General features: G+C 35.2%; 4 protein-coding genes across 6 annotated transcripts in view; 1 reads left to right on the top strand and 3 right to left on the bottom strand.

The window, feature by feature from the left end:
* Positions 1 to 898: 898 nt before the first annotated feature.
* l2hgdh (L-2-hydroxyglutarate dehydrogenase) lies at positions 899 to 6,471 on the bottom strand. The gene is made up of 10 exons (XM_042737350.1): positions 6,234 to 6,471; positions 5,350 to 5,465; positions 5,117 to 5,268; positions 4,896 to 5,027; positions 3,556 to 3,718; positions 3,437 to 3,471; positions 3,187 to 3,354; positions 2,948 to 3,105; positions 1,710 to 1,841; positions 899 to 1,598 (listed from the first exon to the last, which is right to left on the bottom strand). Exons 1-10 carry the CDS (start codon positions 6,323 to 6,325, stop codon positions 1,403 to 1,405), a joined length of 1,344 nt encoding a protein of 447 aa, XP_042593284.1. The 5' UTR covers positions 6,326 to 6,471; the 3' UTR covers positions 899 to 1,402.
* Position 6,472: 1 nt separating this feature from the next.
* dmac2l (distal membrane arm assembly component 2 like) lies at positions 6,473 to 10,675 on the top strand. 2 transcript variants are annotated; one of them, XM_042737353.1, is made up of 5 exons: positions 6,473 to 6,623; positions 6,878 to 6,983; positions 8,205 to 8,413; positions 9,466 to 9,637; positions 10,275 to 10,675. In XM_042737353.1, exons 2-5 carry the CDS (start codon positions 6,880 to 6,882, stop codon positions 10,387 to 10,389), a joined length of 600 nt encoding a protein of 199 aa, XP_042593287.1. In that variant the 5' UTR covers positions 6,473 to 6,623; positions 6,878 to 6,879; the 3' UTR covers positions 10,390 to 10,675. The 2 variants fall into 2 exon arrangements, with proteins under 2 accessions (XP_042593287.1, XP_042593288.1); XM_042737354.1 differs by having other exon boundaries at positions 6,531 to 6,672.
* Positions 10,676 to 10,790: 115 nt separating this feature from the next.
* Positions 10,791 to 18,916, bottom strand: LOC109059131 (cyclin-dependent kinase-like 1). Its single transcript, XM_042737351.1, has 10 exons — positions 18,713 to 18,916; positions 17,897 to 18,066; positions 16,077 to 16,198; positions 15,588 to 15,660; positions 14,503 to 14,593; positions 14,223 to 14,423; positions 14,048 to 14,130; positions 13,897 to 13,953; positions 13,662 to 13,817; positions 10,791 to 11,705 (listed from the first exon to the last, which is right to left on the bottom strand). The coding sequence occupies exons 2-10, from the start codon at positions 18,062 to 18,064 to the stop codon at positions 11,604 to 11,606; spliced, it is 1,053 nt and encodes a 350-aa protein (XP_042593285.1). The 5' UTR covers positions 18,065 to 18,066; positions 18,713 to 18,916; the 3' UTR covers positions 10,791 to 11,603.
* Positions 18,917 to 19,722: 806 nt separating this feature from the next.
* Positions 19,723 to 23,346, bottom strand: part of LOC109059130 (mitogen-activated protein kinase kinase kinase kinase 5-like) — a 29,817-nt gene continuing 26,193 nt past the window's right edge. For both annotated transcript variants that reach the window (XM_042737356.1, XM_042737355.1), the window contains exons 31-32: positions 22,324 to 22,379; positions 19,723 to 20,667 (exon numbers count right to left, since the gene is read on the bottom strand). In XM_042737356.1, coding sequence (XP_042593290.1) covers positions 20,580 to 20,667; positions 22,324 to 22,379 — 144 coding nt within the window. In that variant the 3' untranslated portion in view covers positions 19,723 to 20,579. The remainder of the gene's footprint in view (positions 20,668 to 22,323; positions 22,380 to 23,346) is intronic.

The following is a 23,346-nucleotide window of genomic DNA, read 5'->3' on the forward strand; positions in this document are numbered from 1 at the left end:
ATTATGGGTAAACTTAAGCAAATTGTGCTCTAGAAAGGGGGTCCTCAACCAGGAAACCTCCAAAGGGGCCTCAGGATTATTTCAAATTATTTGTGACCCTGGACCACAAAACCAATCATAATGGTAATTTTTTTTAAATTGAGATTTAGATACTATCTGAAAGCTGAATATATAAGGTTTCCATTGATGTATGTGGTTTGTTAGGAGAGGACAATATTTGGCCGAGATACTATTGAAAATCTGGAATCTGAGGTTGCCAAAAAAAAAAATCGAAATATTGAGAAAATCACCTTTAAAGTTGTCCAAATGAAGTTCTTAGCAATGCATATTATTAATAAAAAAAAATTATATTTACAATAGGAAATTTACAAATTATACAATTCTACAAAATATCTTAAATAATATTGTTATGTTTTTTGTATTATAATGATTTTTGGTATTTTTGAGAAATTTAATGTATTGTTGGCAGTTGCTACAAATACACCCATGCAACTCGTGATTGTTTTTTTGCTCCAGGATCACATTTAAAATATGACAAAACAAGCATTAAAATAAACTAAAACCCAGAAAAAAATTTAAAAAATAAAAATGAAGTTATTTCACTTCCTGAACAACCGTATACAATCTCAACGTCTTTGAAGAGCCAGGTGTGATTTCAAGACCTGGAAAAGCAAAGTAAATTAACAAAACATTAAGGAGATATTTAAATTAATAAAATATTCAAATATAATAAAATATTACAATAATATAAAGATTAAAAATAAATATTAACAGGCCTTTCTATAAAGAGCATACTTTTTATAGTTATGCCAAGGTCCAAAATATTTTATACAGAAATTTAAAGTATAAAAACATATACACAAAAATCATTGTCCAGTGAATCACAAACAACTGTACATTCAGCTTCAATAACTTCTGGAATCCTTGAAATTTAATTTACAAATACAAGGAGAAACAGACCTTCAAATATTGTTACAGACAATGGTTCTACACTGAACAAATCATTAGAGCTGATAACTTCCTTCAGACATTAGAGATTAGATATAATTTGAAGAACCATCAACTACAATAATTTGTCATGCTTTATTATTACAAATTCAGATATGGAGTGAATGCATTCTCTTAAGAGGCAACTACCTTTGTACATTATTTTAAGGCAGTTCTTTTCCCTTATAAATCCCCAGATATACAAAGACGTAACAACAATTAGCCGACATTTCCTAAAATCTGCATCATTTTCAGAAGATACATTAGAAAAGAGCGCCAGAAATCTCTTTAAATCATTACTGCTCCTCATTAGTATAAAAGTAAAACTTATTCTATAATTATTCTTTTATCCTCTGAATTGAAGTGTAAGAGTGAGAGTGTAATCAAGGTTATGGCAGCGTCATCTGAGGTATGTCTACAGTTGAAATCTTTTCTCCAGTTCATCAGCGATCATCTCAGCGATGGCCAGGGAGGAGCTCGCAGCGGGTGATGGGGCATTGCGTACATGCAGAATCCGGCTGCCCAGCTCTCCCTTCCCACCATCAAACACAAAATCATCCACCAGGTTTCCTTCAGCATCCAAAGCCTGTGCACGCACACCCGATGGCCCCCTGCACAAACCAACACGCTCAAACTTTTACAAGCAGGACAACTGTGATAATAAATGAGAACATGTTATGACTTTTATAATCCTTCTCAATAGAGTGTTTGTGTGTCTGTACCTGAGGACATCACTGGGGCTCAGTTCAGGTATGAACTTCTGCAGGTTCTTTACCTGAGCGCTGGTAAACACACCTCTATATATTTCTCCCATTCCATACACAATATTCTTCATTACCAGCCTCTGCAGACCCCTACATACAAACACATATGGAATTTTAATTCCATAAGCTGTCTAGAATAAACAAACCTGTGTATTTAAAGAAATATTCTGGGTTCAGTAAGTCCATGTCCATCATTTGTGTCTCACTGGAACACAGACAATTCACCTTGAAAACTGGGAGCAATTAAACTTTGTAGTAATTAACATTATGCCACAAGAGTTGTTGATTGAGCTAAACTGAACCTTTAATATTCCTTTAAGTGCACTCTATGTATGAGAATGTATCAATATGAGTGTACACTACTGAAATGTTTGGAGTTGGTAAGTTTTTTTTATTGTTTATTTTTTTTTTATTAAAGTATCTTATGCTCATGCATTTACTTGAGCAAAATTACAGTAAAAATAGTAATATTGTGAAATAGTATTACAATTTAAAATAACTGTTTTCTATTTTAATATATTTTAAAATGTAATTGTGACCGTAGGTCATAAGTAGCACGAGTATATTTGCAGCAATGGCCAACAACACACTGTATGGGTCAATAACTGTTTTCTATTTTAATATATTTTAAAATGTAATTGAGTAAAGATCGTGTTCCAGGAAGATATTTTGTAAATTTCCTACCGTAAATATATCAAAACTTAATTTTTGATTAATAATATGCATTTATAAGAACTTCATTGGCACAACTTTAAAGGCGATTTTCTCAATTTTTTGATTTTTTTGCACTCTCAGATTCCAGATTTTCAAATAGTTGTATCTCAGCCAAATATTGTCCTATCCTAACAAACCATACATCAATGGAAAGCTGATGTAGATGATGTATAAATATCAATTTCAAAAAAATGTACCCTTATGACTGGTTTTGTGGTCCAATGTCCCAGCTGCTTTTTTTTTTAGTTTTATTATAAGCAATGTTGAAAACAGCTGCAGCTTAATATTTTTGTGTTTAAGATTAATTGCTGAATAGAAAGTTCAAAAGAACTGCATTTATTTGACATTTAAATTTTTTAAAAATGTTTTAACTTCGCGTCGCTTCTGATTAATTTAAGTTGATAATTGATAATTTCTTTAAAAAATATCTTACTGACCCCAAACTTCTGAACTTCTATATGCAAAAGTGTATTTCACTGTACCTGAAGGAGACCGCATTAACGAAGTCTTGTGTGTCGAAGTCAAAGAGTTTATACCCCTCTCGTTTAAAAGCCAACACAGCGTTTGGACCAAGCCAGACGCTACCGTCCATACGAGGAGTGAAATGGAATCCAAGAAATGGGAACCGTGGGTTTGGCACCTCAGCACACAAACAGAGTCCTTAAACACACGTTCTCATATATCTGTGTATTATGTGTTTGTGTGGGGTTTTTCTACTCACAGGGTAGATGTTGCCCCTGACCAGGTAGTTTTTCTCTGGCTTAAGCACCAGGTAATCTCCTCTGAAGGGAACGATCCGGGGCTCTGAACTACAGCCAGATATCTCAGACAGCCGATCAGAGTAAAGGCCTCCACACGTCAACACAAACCGACACCTCACCTCCTTCCCCTGCACACAAACACAGCCATACTAAGAAAGACACCAACCCAAAAGATCATAAAAACACCATTCACACAAATCAGTTTCTCACCTGTGAGCTTTTGATGATGATGGGATATTTCAGCCCTAAACAGACATAAAGGGATGAATACAGTAATATTACCAGGGGGAAAAAAAGGTCTGAGACATTGAGCTAGTCACATGACTCACCTTCAGCACTCCCAGCTGGGCTTTCTGCTGCCACCTTAATGTCAGATGCTTCAAAGTCAGTTATCACAGTGCCACCTGCTTCCTGGAAGTCCTTACCGTAGGTCAGAGCTACTAACCGCCAGTCAACAATCCCGGTGTTTGGAGAGTCTAATGCCATGATGCCCTGTGTATAAACAAAAAAATACCATTCGTTATTTCATATAGAGTCCATTCTCTGACTTACTGATCCATATTCTACACAAAAAATGGCACAGGTTGGCTGAAATCAGCAGCTCCCAGCAGATCTGATTGGCTGGAAGTACCCAACTTCCGGGGCTTGAAGGGTGCACCGGTAAACAACTGAATCTGCTTTATTTGCTAATATAATCTGTGAAACTATTTGGTTTTATTCATCTTGGACAAACAGAAATTCTAATTACTAAAAGTATAACACACTATAGTCTGTTATTGTAGTATTATATATTTAAAAAAATATATCTATAAACAAAAACAGTGATTAGTTACATTTCTTGACATTTGGATGGTCTCTCTCTAAATGGGATTGAAAAAAAAAATTTTTTAAAGTACTGTGCGATTGTTATGTTAATGTTCTTTTTTGCTGTTTTGCAGGTTTTTTTAAATTTTTTTTTATAAATGCCAAAAAATAAAGTATTAAAAAAGAACAATACTTTTAAGTAAGTACACATTAAGCAAGGATGCAATAAATTGAGCAGAAGTGACATTCCTTATGTTGCAAAAACTTTATATTTCAAATAAATGCTGTTCTTTTGAACATTCTGTTTATCGGTACAAGTGTTTTCCATATTGATGATAATAAGAAATGTTTCTTGAGCACCAAATCATCATATTAGAATAACTTCTGAAGGATCATGTAACACTGAAGACTGGAGTAATAATGATGAAAATTCAGCTTCGCCATCACAGGAATAAATTACATTTTTTAAAAATATATTAAAATAGAAAACTGCTGTTTTATATTGTAAAAATATTTCACAATATTAAATTTTTTCCTGTAATTTAATAAAATAAATGCTGCAATTTGACGTTGTCTTCTTTCAAAAACATCAAAAAATCTTTCCAAACCCAAACGTTTGAACTGTAGTGTATGTGAAGGCCAGCTTCAACATAAACTGAGGTGATGCAAAATATAAATGCATATATGATAGTCATAAATAGGTTAATATTTCAGTGTTTGAAACAGCAGGCCTAAGGTCACCTGAATCAGGTAAAGGCCTGATGACAGCACTTAATCTGCTGGTTATTGATTAAACCAATGGATGGTACATAAGTAGAAAATATGAACCCTATCTTTCATTAACACACAAACACGTGTCACTCACCCTGCAGTACGGCTCTCTCTCTCGGATGGCCTTGGCGTCAATCAGACGCAGATCTTGTACATTGTTCACCTGACCGCGATCATATAAAGCTTTCAGACGGGGGATCTCCTCTCTCTCCACTGCTACGATAAGCTGAAGTCACACACATACACACACTGGATACTACAGGAACAAATCTCTTTGGTATTTGTGGTTTTATGGGGGCCTATGCTCGTTCTCACCTTGCCACATTTCTTATAAGGCACACCTTTCTTCTGGCAGTACTGATATGTTAGCATGGCTCCACGAACACAAAGCTGGGCCTTCAGAGAGCCAGGTGTGTAGTATATCCCAGAGTGGATCACACCACTGTTATGACCTGTCTGATGGAGAGCTGCGGGAAGGAATACACAAAAGAAATTAATATGAAATCAGGGCAGATATGAAGAAGTATCTAGAACAAACACACACTTACAAAGCTCCTTTTCTTTCTCCAGCAGAGTAAAGGTGAGGTTTGGGTGCCTGAGGATCAGCTCTCTGGCAGAGGCCAGGCCAACAATCCCTCCACCAATAACAGCAACATCAAATGAGCTACACAACATAATGGTATAATATTAGAAATCAGATATTGTATATTTAACTGTGCATGATCATCTTTTCTATTTCTACATTTTGATTACCCTTGCCGTCATCTTGCGCTCACTTAAAATTGATGTTAATGTTAAATAATGTAATATTACTGAGGGAAAAAAAAAGAAAACTGCATAATATATATCTATTTTTTTCATATAATTTATTATAATGATGTGATGCCTTAATTCATTTGTACCATCTAAAATGTCTGATTGTCCTTTGTAGTGTTTTATTTTTAATTTGTTTAGACAAAACAGAATAATATCAGCCATTTACCAGTTATGTCCGTAACTTTAAAGAAAACAGCTTCGACCTTTTTGACTTTCCTTCTTCTATGGAACAGCCAGAACATTTTGTGAAATATCTCTGCCTTTTCTCTCCATACAATGGACGTCAATGGTAAACAAAGCTGTTGGTTACCAGCATTCTTCAAAATACTTTCTTTTACGTTCCACACAAGCAAGAGGGTAATACAGGTTTGACATGGGGGTGAATAAACAGTGACAGAATTTTCATTTTTGGTAACTTTTTACTTTAATATCGGTGGATCCTTAACTAATGTCATTGAATGCATTCTGACTACAGTATCAATACCAACACTAATACTAAGTCATACTACGGTCGAGATCATTTTAATAGTGGGACACCTCAGTGAGAACACCTGTGTCACTGTGAGTACTCTGTACTGGTGTTTCAATAACTCTGTAGTGCTGTTGTTATTCTCACCCGCTGTGGTGTGCAGCTCTGCACGTTGCATACTTTGATCCCTGAGTCAGTAAGCGCGCGCACACAGATCCGGTACCGAAAGTTCGTATCATTATTCCACAAATAACGTTTTCACTTTTCCTAACAGACCTATTATAACCGTGTAATCATAGTGCTAGTCTCAGACCCAGTACGGTTTATTCTCGAGTAAAGGAATCTTCTCTCTGTTAGGACGCTGAACTTGTCCTTCGTAGCCCCGCCCCTGACGTACACTAACTGACCAATGAGAGCGCGAGACGTGGTGACGTAACGGGTGAACGCTCAGCGAGCGCGCATGGAGGACAGTGGACAGAGAATGTAAACAACAGACACTCCGCGTATATACAGAGCAACAGCGACCTGAACTGAAGGGTCAGTATTGTAGGATTTACACTGTTTTATTGTAGCAGTTCTGTATATGGTATGAACCGATTGTCTGGGAGCTTTACTACGTTTAGATTTTGATATGTTTGATATGTTAATACGTTGTCCTTCATTTTCAATGACACGACCGTCAGCGTACACATATCATTCTGCTCGATCTGCTGTTGGAAAGTGTCTTTGAACAGTTCGTCTTCATGCTTTGACATCTCAACTCTCTTTCTCTCTCTTTATTTCATCCATAGACATGAGATTGTTCGCCTGGTCAGCGCGGAGGGTTTTATCCGCACACAAGCAGGCGTCAGGGGGCAGTCGTGAGTTCTGGGGGTGGCTCAATGCTGTTTTCAACAAGTAATTTTTGGATATTTTTCAAAACAACAGTTATGTAACTAGTTTAATATTTTTCCAGTGTCATAATTTATTTCCTTTCCCAACCCACAGCAGACTGTAAAGCACATGAGGCCAATTACAACAAACACAATGCCATAAATATCTATAAAGGGACTAATCAATGTCTAGAGTAATTAGTCTCTAGAATGACTATTCCATAGAGTGAGGAAGAACTATGGAGACTAATCTAAGCCTGCTAATTCACAACAACAGCTCTTATTTAGAGTCTAAACTTAATACCAACTTAATAACATAATAGCATCTAGTGTATGTTTTATATGCATCGTTTCTGCTGTTCACTTGAACAGTCCTGAAATGTGGCAGATTTATTTGAAAAGTTCCATGTAGAACAAAGCTGTACAAAATAGTTAATAGTGGTTAACAAATGTGTCTTTCAACACACCAAAAATCTGTGTTGCTACTGGCTGCTGTAAGGAAATATATTTATTTAGTGCAGTTCAGTCACAAAAAATAAGATATACAGTGCAAAAAGTTCAAAAGTGAGATTTTATTTATATTTATTTTTAACAAAAAATACTGGTATGAAGTTGATCAAAAATTACATATATTTATAATTTTGTCATGTTAAATAATGTTAATTTATAATGTTATAAATAGTTTTCTATTTCAAATAAATGCTGTTGATTTCGTTCTTCAAATAATCCTGACAAAAATGTTTCATTTTCAACAAAAATGAAGCAGCTCAACTGTATTCAACATTGATAATAACAAGAATTGTTTCTTTAGCATCAAATCAGCATATTAGAATGATTTCCGTAGGATCTTGTCACACTAAAGACTGGAGTAATGGCTGCTGGAATATATTCAGCTTTGCCGTCACAGGAAAAGATTACATTTTGGAATATATTAAAAAAGAAGAGTTAATCTTAAACTGTAATAATATTTCACAATATTATTGTTTTTCCTGTATCTTTGATCAAATAAATGCAGCATTGGTGAGCATAAAAAAATTTTAAAAACGTATCAACCACAAATGTTTGCACGGTAGTTTATACAAAACTGAAAATGTGCACAGTCCATCAAAAATGGCTAAAAAGCAGATAATTCATTGGTCTGTCATTGGTGTAGATGGCATGTCAGACTGCAGGACACTGCTTGAAATGTCACGTCAGCTTTTCAGATGCAGTGATTCGTAATTGTTGTGTTCTTTGATCAATACAGAGTTGATTATGAGCGGATTAAAGCAGTGGGACCTGATCGAGCCGCTGCCGAATGGCTCCTGAGATGTGGTGCAAAAGTCCGGTTCCGTGGTTTCGACCGCTGGCAGCACGACTACAACGGACTCCCGACTGGGCCGTTGGGCCGGTACCTGATAGAAGCTATTGATGCCACAGAGTCCTGCATCATGTATCGTGGTTTTGATCATCTGGGTAAGTGATCTATTCAAGTCATAAACACTCTTCTCACCGCCCTGACCCCGTTACCTTTATGTAGCAGAATTATCTTTTAACCTTTAGCATTGTGACATTGCCTATACAAATTTAATGAAATCATCAGTGAGTGGAGAAGGTCAAACACCTGCTTCAACTCTGAGATCTCTTACTCCATTTGCTTCAGCAAAATGCATTAATTATTAAATTAGACCCCAGAGAGGGAAAGTTTGTAAGGACGCTACCATGTGTGTGTGAGATGTGGTGAGACACTGAGACACCGTGTGTGTGTCACAGGTGAGGACGAGACACTGTCTGTGTGTCACAGGTGAGGATGAGAGGTTCAGTTGTGGGAAAAAGTGACGTAAAGCTAAGGGGTGTTTTACACAGACAGATACAGTGCAGTCCTCTTTCTTTTTCACAATTCCAGTTTTACTATACAGTATACTACATTTTACATTTCTACTCTTACTGTACTCAATATGACAACACCAGCCAAACCCTAATTTGCTTGTTTCACCTAGTAATATGTTGACCAGCTGATTATATCAGAGCTTGGCAATTTTGCATTGTAATTAGGATTTCTGTGGATGCAGAAGACAGAAATGCTAATAAATCAAAATATTCAGTAAAACTCAATGACATTGATACTTTAATTAATGTAATTTAATATGTAATTATACTTTAATCTGTATGAAATTTAGCTACATAAAATAACTGATTGAAAGTGCTACAATGCTACAAATAGTTTTTTTTTTTTTCAAATGAATACTGTTCTTTTGAACTTTCTATTCCTCAAAGAATCCTGAAAAAAAGTATCAGTTTCCACAGAAATATTAATCAGCACAACTGATGAATTTAATGCATGCATCCCTGGTTAATAAATTAAAATATACTGACCTCAAATGTATTTTTACGTATATATATATATATATATCTATTATTATTATTATTATTTCAAAAAAGGTTGCTGACCCCTTGGATTATATTAGTATTTACCAAAGGCATCTAAAGAATTGTTGGTACTAACAAACCTTTGTTTTTGTGTTTAGAGGGTCTTGAGCATGTGGAGGAAATCAGGTTCAATAAGTGTATTTATATAGAAGACGCCTGTATGGAGCGTTTGAGTCAAATAAAGACACTGCAGGACAGTTTAAAGAACATGACGATAGTTTCCTGTGGCAACGTGACAGATAAAGGAATCATCACTCTTCATAACCTCAGGTATGACAACAGCATCTTTTATTTCAGTTTAGCTCTCATTATTGCCCATCATTTTTGTGTGTATGCCATATGGGCATGGTAATTGGATGATGCTGATCATCTCAAACGACCGAATATTGGAGAATTAATCAGCCAGTCATCCAAGATGTAGCTGAGTTTTTCTAAATCAGAACAGATTTGTAGAAATGTAGCATTTCATCACTTGCTCACCAAAGGATCCTCTGCAGTGTATGGGTGCCGTCAGAACGAGAGTCCAACACAGCTGATAAAAACATCACAAGAATCCAACAATGAATTTTTCTGTAAATAAATCTTGTGAAGCAAAAATCTGCATGTACAGTATTGTGATGTTTTTTTATCGGTTATTTGGACTGCTGACGGCACCCATTCACTGCAGCGGATCCATTGGTGAGCAAGTGATGTAATGCTAAATTTCTCCAAATCTTTTCCAGTGAAGAAAACACTAATCTTTGAGTGAATGTCCTGAGGGTGTCTCAGAAAATCTTTTTTTTAGGTGAACTATACCTTTAAGTTGATCATAGAGACTACTGCTATATTGGTTTGTCACTAGAGTAAAATCAGTGACTTCTGCTATTGAAACCGTGCCTGATTGTGTGTGTGTGTGTTTGTGTATTAGGAACCTGGAGTGGCTGCTTCTCAGTGATCTGCCTGGTGTAAAAGATAAAGATCAGACTGTGGACAGACTCCAGACTGCACTTCCCAGACTCACCATAGACCTGGACCTTGCTTAGCCAATCACAGCGCTTCTCAGATCGCATTTGGAAAACCACAACTCTCACAGCTTTATGACCAGGCCAGACAAGCCCTTTGGCTGATGTCCATGTGGCAACAGTATCCAAGCAACTGAGCATCCCAGGGACGGATGCAGAGAGCTCCTCTGCCTTAGAGGCCAGTCAACAACTTCGAATTAGCTTTGATCCAATAAAATGGAGTTTTGTTAAACCACCCGGGGCAGCTGAACAATGTTATATTGCCGTTATCAATAAATCTTCAACAGTTTTGTTGTTGTTTTCTTCATACACTTCTTGTTTCATTTCTTATGAAGAAGCTATAGAAACAAATATATGTTGCAGAAAGAGCTTTAATTATTTAGTCTGAAAACAAACAAAAACTATTTAATTTTCCATCTATTTTAACACAAAAAACACATTTGCAAATCACATTGAATTTGGCATTTAGTGCAAGTCAGTGGCGCAATTATTAGCACCGCTCATAAAGGCAACAAAAAGATCATTATGTCCACAATGAATGAATGAATGAGGCATTTATATAGCGCTTTATTGTGTATTGCTGTACACCCAAAGCACTTTACAGTCATATTGGGGGGTGGGGGGGGGTCTCTCCTCAAAAATACAGGGTTATTTCCAGGCCCACACAGAAAGAGCATTTCAATCAAGTTATACACATCTCCACACACTTCATTTATTAAATATTTTGGCTAATTTTCAGCAACTCAGAATTCTGATTTTTAAAATCCATACTGCAAAATCCTAGTCTTTTATCTACAGAAATATCTATAGAAAAATCTGAAAAAATGTTTGTTGATTATTTCTGGGTCTGCTTACGTCTCTAGAAATGATTTTAGTCACATATACACACATCAAACATCATTAGGATTTATAATTAAGTAAAACATCTGGATCTAATAGAGGTAAAAAAAAAAAAAAAATCTGTCCCACAGAGCAAACTCTTCTATAGCACTGAAGTCAGTTTCTAATCAAACTATCAAGCACAGCACAGCATTCAATTTTAACGCTATTATTATTGCTGTTGTCATTTTACATATTACAGAAATGCCTCTGTGAGTCTTTGCTTTGGCAGTGTGACATCATTGTTTTACAGGCAGAGCAGAGCCCTTTGTCTATCTCACACACACACACACACACACACACACCAGCTGAGAGGTGGTCGGTTGGTTCTCGGGTTCCTGATGCGTCGATGTCCATCATATGTTGGGTAGATGATAGTTGAATTTGCGCAGGTTGTTGTAGTATTTTCTGTTTTCCACGGCTGGGAAGACAGTACTGCTGGCCAGCTGAGGCAGATACTACATAGACAGAGAACAGGGATTTAAAATATTCAAATACATTGGAAATTTCCATGACCAAAATGTTTTATTAAATAATTTGTTGTACTTCATTTCGTAATGTAATTATGTTTATACCTGAAAATAATTAAGCAAATAAAGAAAATAACAAATATAAATACAACCCAAATTCCAGAAAAGTTGGGACGTTTTTTGGTAAATGCAGTAAAATCAAGAATCTGTGATTTGTTAATTTCTATTTTATTTAATAAACTTTTAATTAATTGACAAATTTAAAAAAAAGATTTACAAAGTTTTCACTGACCAACTTAAAATTGTATTTTATAAATATAAACAAATTTTGATGGCTGTAACACTCTCCAAAAAAAAAAAAAGATGTGACAGAGACAAAATAAAAGTGAAAAGGTTATAGAATATCCAAATGAAACTGTTTTGAAATGGTTCACAGTAAGCAGGTGAACTAGTAATAGGTCAAGGTATCACGTTTGGGTATAAAAGGAGCATCTCAATCTTTGCAAGCAAAGCTGGATCATGGCTCATCACTATGTGCCAAATTTTGATGAGAGAAGTGTCAAATAAACCAAAAATCACATTTGTCAATGCAAAATAGCAAAGACTTTAGGTCTTTCACCAACTACCATACATAATTTTGTGAAAAGATTCATTCCAAAGAAATCTCTATACATGTAGGGCATCAACATTTGTTTATATTTACAAAATAAAATTATGTTGGCCAAGTGAAAACATTGAAAATTTTTCTTTGTACTTTAGACAATTATATAAACGTTAAAGAGAATGAGCAAATAACATATTCTTGATGTTAGGGCATTTTACAAACGTCCCATTTTTTTCTGGAAATGTGGTTGTATATAAATAAATAAATAAAAACACTACTGAAAAGCCTAAGGCTGGTATGTTTTTTAACGTCTTTAAAAGAACACCAAGGCTGCATTTTTAATCAAAAATACAGTAAAAACTCTTTTCTATTTTAATATATTTTGAAACTGTGATGGCAAAACTGAATTTTTAGCATCGTTACTACAGTCTTCAGTGTCACATGATCTTTCAGAAATCATTCTAATATGCTGATTAGCTGCTTAAGAAACATTTATTATTATTATCAACAGTTGTGGTGCTTAATTTTTTTGAGGAAACCATGATACATTTTTATTTTGATGACTCTACATTTCAAAGAACAGCATTTATTTGAAATCTATTGTAATGTCACTTTTGATTAATAAAGTATTAATGCCTTTTTAAAAGAATCTTACTGACCTATGTATACGTATACATATTTTAATAATCTATCTATCTATCTATCTATCAGCATTTATTTGAATTCTATATATATATATATATATTAGGGCTGTCAAATGATTAATCACGATTAATCACATCCAAAATAAAAGTTTTGTTTACATAATATATGTATGTGTACAGGGTATATTTATTATGTATATATAAATACACACACATAAATTTTATATATTTAGAAAATATTTACATGTATATACATTTATATATTTATATTCTTATATTTTATATTATATATAAATGAATTTAATATATAAACATAACATATTCTTCTTAAATATATACATGCATGTGTGTGTATTTATATATACATAATAAATATACACAGTATACACACATATATTATGTAAACAAAACTTTTATTTTGGATGTGATTAATCATGATTAATCATTTGACAGCCCTAACATATATACATATACATATATATATATATATATATATATATATATATATATATATCTATATATATATTCATTTGACAGCCCTAATATATATATATATATATATATATATATATCTGATATATAGATATATGAATAGCTACTGGAATAATTGATAACTACTGAACTCCACAGCTTCATACACAATAAAGGTCACACGGGCCAGCCCTAGGTGTGAGTGTTGTAGTTGTGGCTACAGACCCCAGGAGGCAGGTGTTTGCGTGGCTGGCGTGTGCGTCTCTTGCGGTCCAGTTCACGTGTCACACTCTCGCTCTCTTCTCTCAGACTGTCAAAGTATGGCAGCTCCAGTAACTGCTCACAGGACAACCTCTCAGCCGGGTCCATCCGCAGACAACCCTGAGAAAGACAGACATGCTGGTACTGGTTCTGAGTGGGCAGCGGACTTCTGTATGATTGGTTTGTGTGTTTCACTGACCTTCATGAGGCTCAGCGCCTGGTACGAGATATTTGGGTACTTCAGTTCAAGAGGCTCCTGTAGATCAGACACATATCGAGTGTGAACAGGTTTACTTTCTAGGTCTACAGAAATTAACTTATGCAGAATTAAAACTTAATGATCATCTCACCATCTCCTGTGGTTCAGGGACACAAACTCCGCTGAAGTACTGGTTAGTGCTGAACACCTGCTGGTGTCGAGGAATCAACTCGCCTATGAACACAACAACACACAAACAAACTCTATTCATCACATGGATCCATTCACAAATCATATGAACAGCTGGAGTTATGTGTGTTTCTTACCCAGAGTTTTCCTGATCAGATACAGCTGGTCTACATCGGATTTGCCCGGCCATAAAGGGGCACCAGAGAGCAGCTCTGCAAACACACAGCCTACTGCCCAGACGTCTACTGGCGCGCCATACTGCGTGTCCCCTACCAACAGTTCAGGAGCTCGGTACCACCGCGTCGCTACATAATCCGTGTAATAATCACATGGACCCGCTGGAAAAAGAGCGAGCTATTAGATGAATGAAGTTGAAGGTAGGGAGTGTGTGTGTATGGATTATGTGTGTACACGCACTGAGGATCCTGGCAAAGCCAAAGTCACAGAGTTTGATGACCTGATGTTTGGTGATGAGAATATTTTCAGGCTTCACATCTCTGTGGATACACTAAAAACACACATTTTTAAATCAGTCGGAGAGTCTCCTAAAACATCTGATTTAAAAACAATATTAAGATGCTTTACTAAAATTAGAATGAGTCACTGACACACTTCTTTCATAGAGTTATGAAGTAGTGGATCCACTAAAATAGGTGCTGGATCCAGTTCTGGACTGTTCATGAAATGTATACAGGCCAAAACATGATAATGTGGATTTACTAAAATAGATGGCAGATCCAATTTGTGGAATTGGGGGTGTGGAAATTTGGTATTACATTTATTTCTAGACTTGTGATTGTATATATATATATATATATATATATATATATATATATATTTAATGTTTTAATCTATATCTTTAACAAATTTAGAGAATTTGAATACTTTTTTGCAAAGTAAATATTTCCTAGATAATGTAGTAATAACTTGCTTTAGTACAGTCACAATTTTTTTATTTGATTTTTTAAAGTGATTAAAGTCAACTAAAATGAAAAATAAAACCATACAAAATTGAATAATTTATTATTAATTTAAATGTAATATTTTTAATAATAATTAAGAACGATTTAAGTTTAAGTTTAAGATGTTGCCAGGTCAACAACTCATTTAAAAATTTTTTTCTTATTTTAAATAAGTTAATTAATGTACTGAAATAACTAATACTAAAACTGAAAAAAAAAAGATCTATGTAGACAAATAACAAAAACTACTAAAATGATAAAAATGCACAACAAAGTGAAAATGAAAACTTAAAAATGAAAATGGAAAATATAAAAATGGAAACTGATTCAAAATATCAATAGATACTGTAAAATTATCTCAATGGTGGTAGTAAAATAATACTGTTCTTCATTTATTTAATATCACAATATATTTTTCTAGCAGTATAAAAGCAGCTGCCTTTATATTATAGAATGGGGGTACTTTTTAACTCTGAGAAAATAATCCTATTAAGAAGGTAATAAAGTGGGAGAGAGCAGCAACAATTTTGAAATTCTTACATTTTGTTTGTGGCAGAAGTTCACAGCCTGAAGTGTTTGCCAGATGATGCTTTTAACCATGTGCTCTGGAACGCTGAGTGACACAAACACACAAACACACAAAAAGTGTTACAATGCAGTTACCAGAACACAAATCTCATTTTCTACTTTAACCATTCATTCTTCTCTGCTCCTTCTGAACTCCACACTAACCCTACAGGTTCTGATGATATAGTGTGTATGTGCATGTATGAGTGCTCTATTGGGTGAGCTTTGTTGATTCTTGACTTGTAAATCAAGAGGATGACACATAAAGAGTTAAATGTTGTTAAATGTTTAACAGCGTCTCCCTCAAGTGCACCACAGAGGACAAATGCATCCTGCTGTAAACATTCCACCAAAGACATGCTGGGCGTCATAGCAACAAAAACACAATATGTGTGTTAGTGTGAGAAACACGGAGCTGTTTTATAGGTGTGTCTGCATGTGTGTGTGTGTGTGTGTTCTCACCCTCTTGTGTATCTGTCCAGCTCATTTAGGACGGTGTGGTCGCAGTACTCAAACACCAGGTGCAGTTTTCTCTTTCTTCTGAACACCTCGATCAGATTCACCAGGTTTGGATGTTTCAGTTGCTAAATACACACAGTTTAATGAACAAATTAGGATTTGTATGTGTGAAAACATATCCAAAAAAGTCTGAGAACACTAGAGAAAATGCTTCTTATCCGATTCTAATTTAATCAAGTTTTTCAGAGCATCCTACTATTTAGTTTGTCCCCCTTTTGCTTTAAAGATGAATGCCGCAAGTCTGTGTAAAACCTAATAATCATGTTTTCCAGTATTATTTTAGAAGTTTTAAGAAGCATTTTGTGCTTTAACAAAAGGAAAAATGTCTGATCATCTGTTTAGAGGAGTTCACATGGCCAAATGTAGTTATTTTTATAGTGAGAAAATACTGCAGAATCTTAAATATTACTTATTCATTTGGCATCATTAAAATCCTAAAACTTTATTTTACTTTTAAATGATAAAACTTCCATATTTTCAATGCAGTCTGAGAATCCACTTTTTATATATACATCTGATTTAGCATTCAAGTGTTTACACAAATGTTAAAAAAGATAAGCAGCCTTAAGTCTTAGCAAATGTGTTTCATAACACACCTCATAGCACTGTTAATATTAACTAAAACTTTTTTTTTTAATTTTAGATAATTGAAATAAAGCTCAAATAAAATAAAATATAAATATTAGATGGAAAAACCTTTTTTTAGATGGAAATGTTGCCATGGCAACTAACTGAAATAAATTAGTTGAAGTACTAAAATTACTAAAACTAAAACTAAAATAAAATAAAGCTTAATTTAAATATTTGTATTTATTTTAAATATTTCCATTAAGCTTTATTTTTATTTTAGTTTTTATTAATAAATGAATCATTTTATTTTATATTATTACCCATTTTTTTATCAATAATACAAAATAAAATAATGGATTTATTAATAAAAATTACAAAAGCACATAACAAATTACTAAAATTAAAATGAAAACCTAAAAAAACCCGAATTCAAAATATTAACAAATATCGTAATAGTAGGCCTATATAAACAATACGAAAAATAACACAGCCCCATATAACAGAAACAGAGCAGCATCCACCCAAGAATAAATCCTAGCCATCTTCAGCTGCAAGAGTTAAGACGTTTAGAGATTTGAATAAACTGGTAATTCTTTTAAAGACAAAACATAGATATTTAAACTTGATCACAGAATATTTTTACAGCCGAGAGTCAAATAAATGGACTGAAGTCTGTGATACAGTACAGTAACATTCTGATGAAAAAAAAATCCCTCAAGGGAGGGGAAGGGAACAACAAGAATATCCATCCATCCATTCATGCATAGCAGAGTGAAATTAATTGGTGAGCCAGTGTTGGCTGACATGTCAGCTCTTCAAAGGGCCGCTGCTTTGCTCTCAGCTCAAAATAAAGAGTTTGCAAATCACAAGAGCTCCAGACACTGATTATTAAAACATTCTGTCGCCACGCGTCCACTAATGAGACAAAAAAATACTACTAATACTGTTCTTCAAGTCTACAAACGATGATAGTAGCAAAACAAAATCAAAAAGACTTCCTCCTGAAAACAACATCTTAAAGTGCTTTGCTGGTCTTGCAGTCTGTTGGCTGATTCTAGACACTTTATATCTGACATTCCTACAAAGCCAGCTCGTCCAGGATGGGGAACCATCTTTAACCAGTTAAGACCAACAAACCATTTTCGGCTGGTTTAAACTGGGATTATATCAGCAGGGTCAGACTGAGTGTTTACCTTCAGCATGCGGATTTCTCGGAGTGCTATTTTCTTAATGATGGGATCATCCTCAGACTCCACAAACTTCTTGATGGCAACGATCTGTCCGGTGTCTTTATTCCTGCACTTAAACACGACGCCGTACGAGCCTTCCCCGATCTTACTGATCTTCTCATACTTCTCCATCTCTGTGACACCAGCAAAAAAAGAAAAAATAAAAATAAAAAAAATTATGAAACCGCCTCACCTTGATTTTGATTGAAATGTGAAAAACTGCAGCCAAATATGTTGTTTGTTAATGACACATACATGGCTGAAGATAAAAATGCTATGACATTTTATTTGAACTTTATTCCCTGTTACAGCGTAATTACACAAAGAATTACTACTTACGTTATATGTAACAAGGACACTGTAAAATAAAGTATTACCAATAATTCTTACTGTATATTGGTCAGGGCCTCTTACCTTTTTGAAAATAACATTTAGAAATTGTGGTGGGCCCCTAAAATTCACCTTCGACCCCCCTTAGGAGACCGAACTTTATTCCTCACATTATTATTATTTTTTTTATTTACATATTATCTACAGGTCACTAAACTTTTTTTCTTAATTAAATGCTTTTAGATGCCAATTAATTTGAGGTGTTGAAAGGAAGGCATTACTGTTTCATAACATGACTGTGGTAAAGATCCTTTCTAGTCAAGTCTACTGCTCGAGTGGACTAAACTGTATGCAGTTTAATGTTCAACCTTAAAATTGTAAAATAAAAACATACTTCTTATGCTATCTGATAACATAGAGAGAGCATAAAGAGTTAGATATACAGCTTACCTTCCAATGTCTCATCCAAATATTTGCTTTATTATAATATTTTTTTAAAGCGAACACAAATAGCAACTTCCTGAGATCGAGATATGTCAGATAACCGGAGCTGTGTGTTGTCGTGTGAATCTGAGGGACAGAGAGAGCCGTGTGTCCGCGCACCGTGAGAATGTGTTTGAGTTCGCATGGAGAAGAAAACACGCTATTTACAAGCGGCCCGTCGCCATAGAAACCGAGCCGACACTCCGCCTCCGCTCCGCGCGCGCTTCAATCTGCACAGCAACACGCTGCAAGAGCAGAACTATCCTCTCGAGCTGACCTCAGATCAGCCGTTTACGAGACGAGAGCAGTGGGACTGTAAATCCCTGCATCCGATGACATAAATCAGATGCCACGCAGTTTTTTCCACCTGTACACACACACACACACACTGCGCGCATAAGTTGAAAGGAAGATCCTGTTTATTTGCCTGGTTAAAAATCGTTTCTGTTAATCACGCTTTCTCGCATATACATCTACCAGAGAATGTTATTTCTTATTAAATACAAAGTAAAAAAACACACACACACACACGTTGATCATACAGCACACTTGTATATGTTAAATTAACCGTAAATATATATAAAAAATTAGTTTTGATATATTTACGGTAGGAAATTTACAAAATATCTTAATGGAACATGATCTTTACTTAATATCCTAATGATTTTTGGCATAAAATGGTCAAAACATTGTGATTTTAATACATTTTTGAGAGCAGTAGTGGCTGTGTGCCGATTTTTGTTTATTGACTATTGCTACAAATATACCTGTGCGACTTGAGACTGGTTTTGTGGTCCAGGGTCACATATAATTATTACAACTACAACAAAAATACAACACCACCCCAATGTTTGGTCCATGTATGGACTCTTTTTCATTGTGAGGATGTCCAAATATGTTGGTTTTGAGAGATTTTCATTTGTATTTTGTTTATTTTTATTTTTTTTTTATCTGAAATGACTTTGACAAACATCCCAAAGTGTTAACAATTGCCTTTTTATTACAAAAGCTGCATACATTAAAACTAAAGCAACGGAAACACTTGAGATATCACAGTAACCTCACATCTCCCATGTTTTGTCATTTTTAAATACAAAAAGACCATGTACAAAAGTGCTTACGAGGTGCAAGTATTGAATTAAGGTTACTTTTAAAAAGAGATAACTGAAATTTGAAAATATTACTCAGCGGGAAAAAATAAAAGAGCTAGAACAGAGAGAAAATGACCTGCAGCAGAAAAATATTCACTCAGTAACATGAGGGCGAGATGCTTCACTCACATGACTCAGCTGAATAAATAACACTCACTCATTCTCCCAGAACTCTCCCCATTAGCTTGCATGAAAACCTGACATTTTAAATCTACAATTAACACAAAACCTCCAAAGTTAGTTATATTTAATAAAACCGTTTCCTTATATGGCACTTTTTGAGCAGCAATGCATTTTGCTCAATGTTCTATCTTTACAGCTTTAAGGTTTTTTAAATGTTTAGAATGATTACAATATTTAATAGGTTTTAAAAAACATGTATTTAACACAGAGCTCTATAGCTTGCAGTTCTGGTGATTGCTTGCTTGATATACAAAAATCTGACTGGCTGCTGTAGAACTGCATGCTGTTTGATTCTGGATGCCTGAAGTGGCGCGAAGTCTGGCTGTCTCTGGCGGTGGGCAGCGTATGGCGCAAGGCTGCAGTGAGATTTAGCAATAAACACAGTCTGCTCATCAGCTCAGCTGTGGTTGTCCAGCGCCGGTGCCATTCCGGAATGAATGCATCGTGGGTACTGCAACAGCTCCAGGTACTGCGGGCCTGAACGGCTGAAGGAGGCGGAGCTAATAACTGTTCTCATGTCCTGCCAGGATGTAGAGGTTACTGAGAGCGGTAGGGTTATCTGTAGGCCGGCTCTCCAAAACAACAACCCTGAAACGCACACAAATATTAATACACAAATACACTTATCAAAATCAACATGTACCATATAGAGGAGATGAGTGTGAAAGTGTGGAAGAAAGCCATGCTTATGCAAATGTAGAGGGGTTGCGTGAGGTTGGTGCAAGCGGGAGGCTGGTCGTGTCCTCAGCCGCAGGCGACAGATGAAATTACAGCACTGAGACACCAGCCTGGCACTGCCAGTGTAAATAAAATATGGAGATCTCAGAGGGAGAGTGAAAGAGAGAGAGAGAGGCAGAATGTGCTAAAGGGGGTCTTGGGGTGGTGCAGGGCCATTGTGTATGTGGCATCAATGTATGGTGACACAGATATGTTTCTGTGGCCAAAACACACACACACATTGGGGTGGTGAAGGGCAATTGTGTATGTGGAAACAATGTATGGTGAAAAAGATATGTTTCTGTGTTTTTGTGGCCATAAAGCAATGAATATACATTAAAATGTGGCTTCAGAAAAGTGATGTCAATATAATGATTGTTTTATTTACATATAAATGTGTAGGGTTCCAGCTGTTTCTGAATGTAAGAAGTGTATGTTTTTTTTTTTTTTTTTTTGCTGAGTTATCTTGCCTGTATTTTTTTAAATTGCATTTTATTCATTTATCATTTATTTAATTAATGATTAATGAATTTCCTACATTTGATCTTGTACTTTATTTGTTAGGTTTTGATTTATTTAATTGATTATTAATTTGTTTTTTTTATTTGATATTGTTTAATACTGGGCAAAAATACATACTACCGTTTAAAAGTTTGGGATCAGAAAGACTTTAAAAAAGAAATTAATATTTTATTCAGCAAGGGTGCATTAAATTAAATGTGAAAGACATTTACAAGCTTACAAAAAATTTCGCTTTGAAATAAAGGCTGTTATTTCAAATTGTTTATTCATCTTAGCAAACAACAACAACCAACCAACCAAACAAATTCCTGATTTTTTTTTTTTTTTTTTCACAAAATATATTTAGCATTGATGATGATGATAATAAATGTCTCCTGAGCACCAAATCAGCATGTTAGAATCATTTCATGAAAGATCATGTGACACTGACGTTTGGAATAAAGGCTGCTGAAAATGTAGCTTTGACCTTAGCAATAAATGACATTATTATTTTAAATTGTTATTTGATTGTTATTTTAAATTGTAATAATATTTCACAATATTAGTTTTTTTTTAAATATTATCTTGGTGAGCATAAAATACCTCTTTCAAAACTGTTTAAAAACATACCAACCCCCATGTAATTGGGACCAGTAAAAACTACAAGTCTAACTAACTGAGACAGCAGAGCAAAACCTCATCAATGAGCTTGAGTGTTAAACCGACAGACCTAATTTAACCCCGTATGTCACACATAGCTCAGGTCCTCCACATAAACCAAACCCAGGGCTTCCCTCACTATAGAAACAAACCCAGCAGAGACGCTACATTCTCCCTGTTGGCTTTTTTCCTCCTCATGTCTCTATTTCTGTCCACTGCATATGCGAAAGTACAAAGGCTACATGCAGAGTTTCTGGGAAGACATGGCGGCAGAGAGTAATGTTTCCAGGAGACAAAAGAAATAGAAGTAAAAGGGTGATGATGTAAGGCAAGAGAGAGACAGAAATGATTTGATCTGGTTCAAACCTGTCTGATCCCAGGAGTCTGAACACTCTGCTTGGGTCTGAAATCTCCTGTGTCACCTGCAAACAAGTGGAAATATCCTTTAATAAACAACTGTACACCTGCAGAAAAAAAGTTCCAGGAGAGCTATTAATATGAAGCTTTTGTACATTTATGCATATAAAAAACTGACTTATCCCAACAAATTAAACTTAAACTCTAATAAAATTAGATACGTGTCAGAATAGTCATCTAGCCATACAACTAGTTGATTAGTGGGGCTGAATGATTTATTTAGATTTTTTTCCAGGGCTGAAAACGTACTCACCCTCAGACCATCCAAGGCTTACATGAGCTTCTTCAGATCTGAAGAAATTTAGCATTACATCACTTGATCACCAATGGATCCTCTGCAGTGGATTTTGATGTGAGAGGACAACAGGGGATGGACTTTTTTATTTTAGGATGCATTATTATGGATAAGGACTCTATGGACTCTGTTATTGTGTCTAGAAATGATGGTTTGAAGTTAAAAGTGTCTTAATGAAGGATTTGTGTGGATTACTATGTTTTTATCAGCTGTTTGGACTCTCATTCTGACGGCACCCATTCACTGCAGAGGATCAATTGCAGAGGATAAATTTCTCCAAATCTGTTCTGATGAAAAAACAAACTCATCTACATCTTGGATTGCCTGAGGGTCAGTAGATTTTCAGCAAATTTTCATTTTTGGGTGAACTATTCCTTTAATAATGATAGACCACAACCTACTCAGACCTTCTCCCATCCCAAAAACTTTAAACAATGGGCGAAAATATCAAACGTGGGTCATGTTCTCAAAATACAATGGTTGGCAACGCAGGTGCACCACCTGGCAGGCGCACCCCCACACACACACTGTAATACTCTTTTGAGGGGTGTAGGTGCCAATCGCTTTTCACTGGAGTCAGAGAGGAGAAAAACAGCTGAATAATTTAATCCATTACTCTCTGGCCAGCTGGAGCTTTCTGATTGTACATGAATTTTACATCATCCATCACACCCTGT

The sequence above is a fragment of the Cyprinus carpio genome, chromosome B13, assembly GCF_018340385.1.
Source record: "Cyprinus carpio isolate SPL01 chromosome B13, ASM1834038v1, whole genome shotgun sequence".
NCBI lineage: Eukaryota > Metazoa > Chordata > Actinopteri > Cypriniformes > Cyprinidae > Cyprinus > Cyprinus carpio.